The sequence below is a fragment of the Propithecus coquereli genome, unplaced genomic scaffold (genome assembly GCF_000956105.1).
Source record: "Propithecus coquereli isolate 6110/MARCELLA unplaced genomic scaffold, Pcoq_1.0 Scaffold45, whole genome shotgun sequence".
NCBI lineage: Eukaryota > Metazoa > Chordata > Mammalia > Primates > Indriidae > Propithecus > Propithecus coquereli.
This window is the reverse complement of record NW_012150285.1, coordinates 6,549,955-6,551,759: the sequence shown is the minus strand read 5'-3', so window position 1 is coordinate 6,551,759 and position 1,805 is coordinate 6,549,955. Positions and strand designations below refer to the sequence as shown.

At 39.3% G+C, this 1,805-nt stretch overlaps 1 protein-coding gene across 1 annotated transcript in view; it reads right to left on the bottom strand.

The window, feature by feature from the left end:
- LOC105818750 (mitogen-activated protein kinase kinase kinase 8-like) overlaps window positions 1-1,417 on the bottom strand; it is a 70,106-nt gene extending 68,689 nt beyond the window's left edge. The window contains exon 1 of the mRNA XM_012654847.1: window positions 1,044-1,417. Coding sequence (XP_012510301.1) covers window positions 1,044-1,379 — 336 coding nt within the window. The 5' untranslated portion in view covers window positions 1,380-1,417. The remainder of the gene's footprint in view (window positions 1-1,043) is intronic.
- Window positions 1,418-1,805: the final 388 nt, after the last annotated feature.

Sequence of the window (1,805 nt, the reverse complement as noted above, 5' to 3'; positions counted from 1 at the left end):
GACTCTTAAATACAGGTTGGTATATCCAGACCAAAACAAGTCACACCACAATGCAAAAGGTAATCTTGTTCCATATTGAACTCAACTGGCTTCTAACAAAACAATTCACTACATAGCTGACCTAAATTACTGTGTTGTTTTTAATTAAATGAGTGTGGTATGCAGAAACAAAGCAAAACAAAATAATCAAGTACTTTGTCCGGACTCTTCACTCATTTAGAACTGCATCCCCTCAACACTAGCCATTTTGCCATTCAGATACACCAAAGAAAAGGGAGTCACTTTCATCCATAAACATGTTTTGCAAGTTACCACCTACTCCTTCGCAAATTGTTCTTTTTAAAAAAATTAGATTACCTTTAGCCAGCACCCACATTCACCTCTGACATACTAAAAGCCTGACAGAATCCCAGGCACACCTAAACACATCACCTGATCTACTACTGTGGCAACAAAGTGTTGCCACATTATTTTGAATTACTTGCATACTTGGGATAACTAAGCAAACGTATCATTTGTCATTCATACTTTGCCAATTAAAGAGAGTGAATCTGTGGATAGCTATTCACTGCCTACAAACTACATTTTTGCAAGAAGTTACAGTAGTCAGTATACATTTCAAGTATACATATAGTAGCCAGTATGACATTTCAAGTTGCAACAAGGAGCAAATAATTCAGCCTTCAAGAATATTAGTTACAGACAAAGTGTTTATTCCCCTCTCAGACACCGCATTCTCATTAAGCCTTTCTCTTCTGCACAACTGATGAGATTTTAAGTGAATTGTTAAAATAGGATATATTTCTCTTCATTACCTATTTGTAGACTACTACTAAAATATAGTCAAGACTCTTTAAATGGGACTCTTAATGAAGACCTTTTTTTGTATCTTTAACATGGAGGTGATTCTTAGTGATAATTACGTTTTTAAAAATCATACCTGGCAGCCAGTCTAAGCCAAGTTCAAGTGCCACTCTGCATTAAACGAAGCTGAGTTAGTAAAGCTGTGCACACAGCACTCAACTGAGCAGAAGAAAACATACCATATTTAATAAAATGCCAGATTCTTGTGGTCGGTGTCCATAAAAATGCTTAGCAGTGTTGGATATGTGGTTTGCAAAAGCAAGCAAATCCTCCACAGTTCCGTATCTGACCGATGACAACCAAGGCACCTCTTGGCCACTAAGCAGCAGAGACTCGGAACGCTCCTCGTTTTGATTGCTGTCTTGACACATGGTCATCAGACCAGGTTCGTACACTGCCGGCTCTTCATTTACATAAAGATTTTCCATAATGTCTATCACCTCAGACATGTTTAAATGTTTAATTAATAAATCGATTTCTTCTTTATTGTCACTTCCAGTGCTCATGTACTCCATCACTGTTGCACTTTCTGTGGAGTCTACGAAAGAAAATACAAATAGTTTAGGATGTTTGTACTTGTGTTCAAGACATGCAAGGATTCAGACCAGCCTTCTCTATGCCTTTGGGCAGAAAATGAGGGCCCTGTGCCAACTGTGTGTGTGAATTCAAGGTGACAGTGCAGAGTCGAAAGGGACCTGAGATAACCTTTCGTCCAGCTCACTTTGCAGAGGGGAAACCTGAGACCAGAGGGCTTACTCTAACTCAGAGTCAGTGGCACCAGCTACAGCCACTGAAAACAAACTTTCACTCAACATAAACACAAGAAAGAACAGCTCAGGAATCTGTGAAGAGCTCAGGCTGCTGGCTCTTAACAGCTCTCAACCTTGCACAACCCGCCTGTTCTCTGCAAGAAGCACTATGGCTTTTTCTTTTTTTTTTTT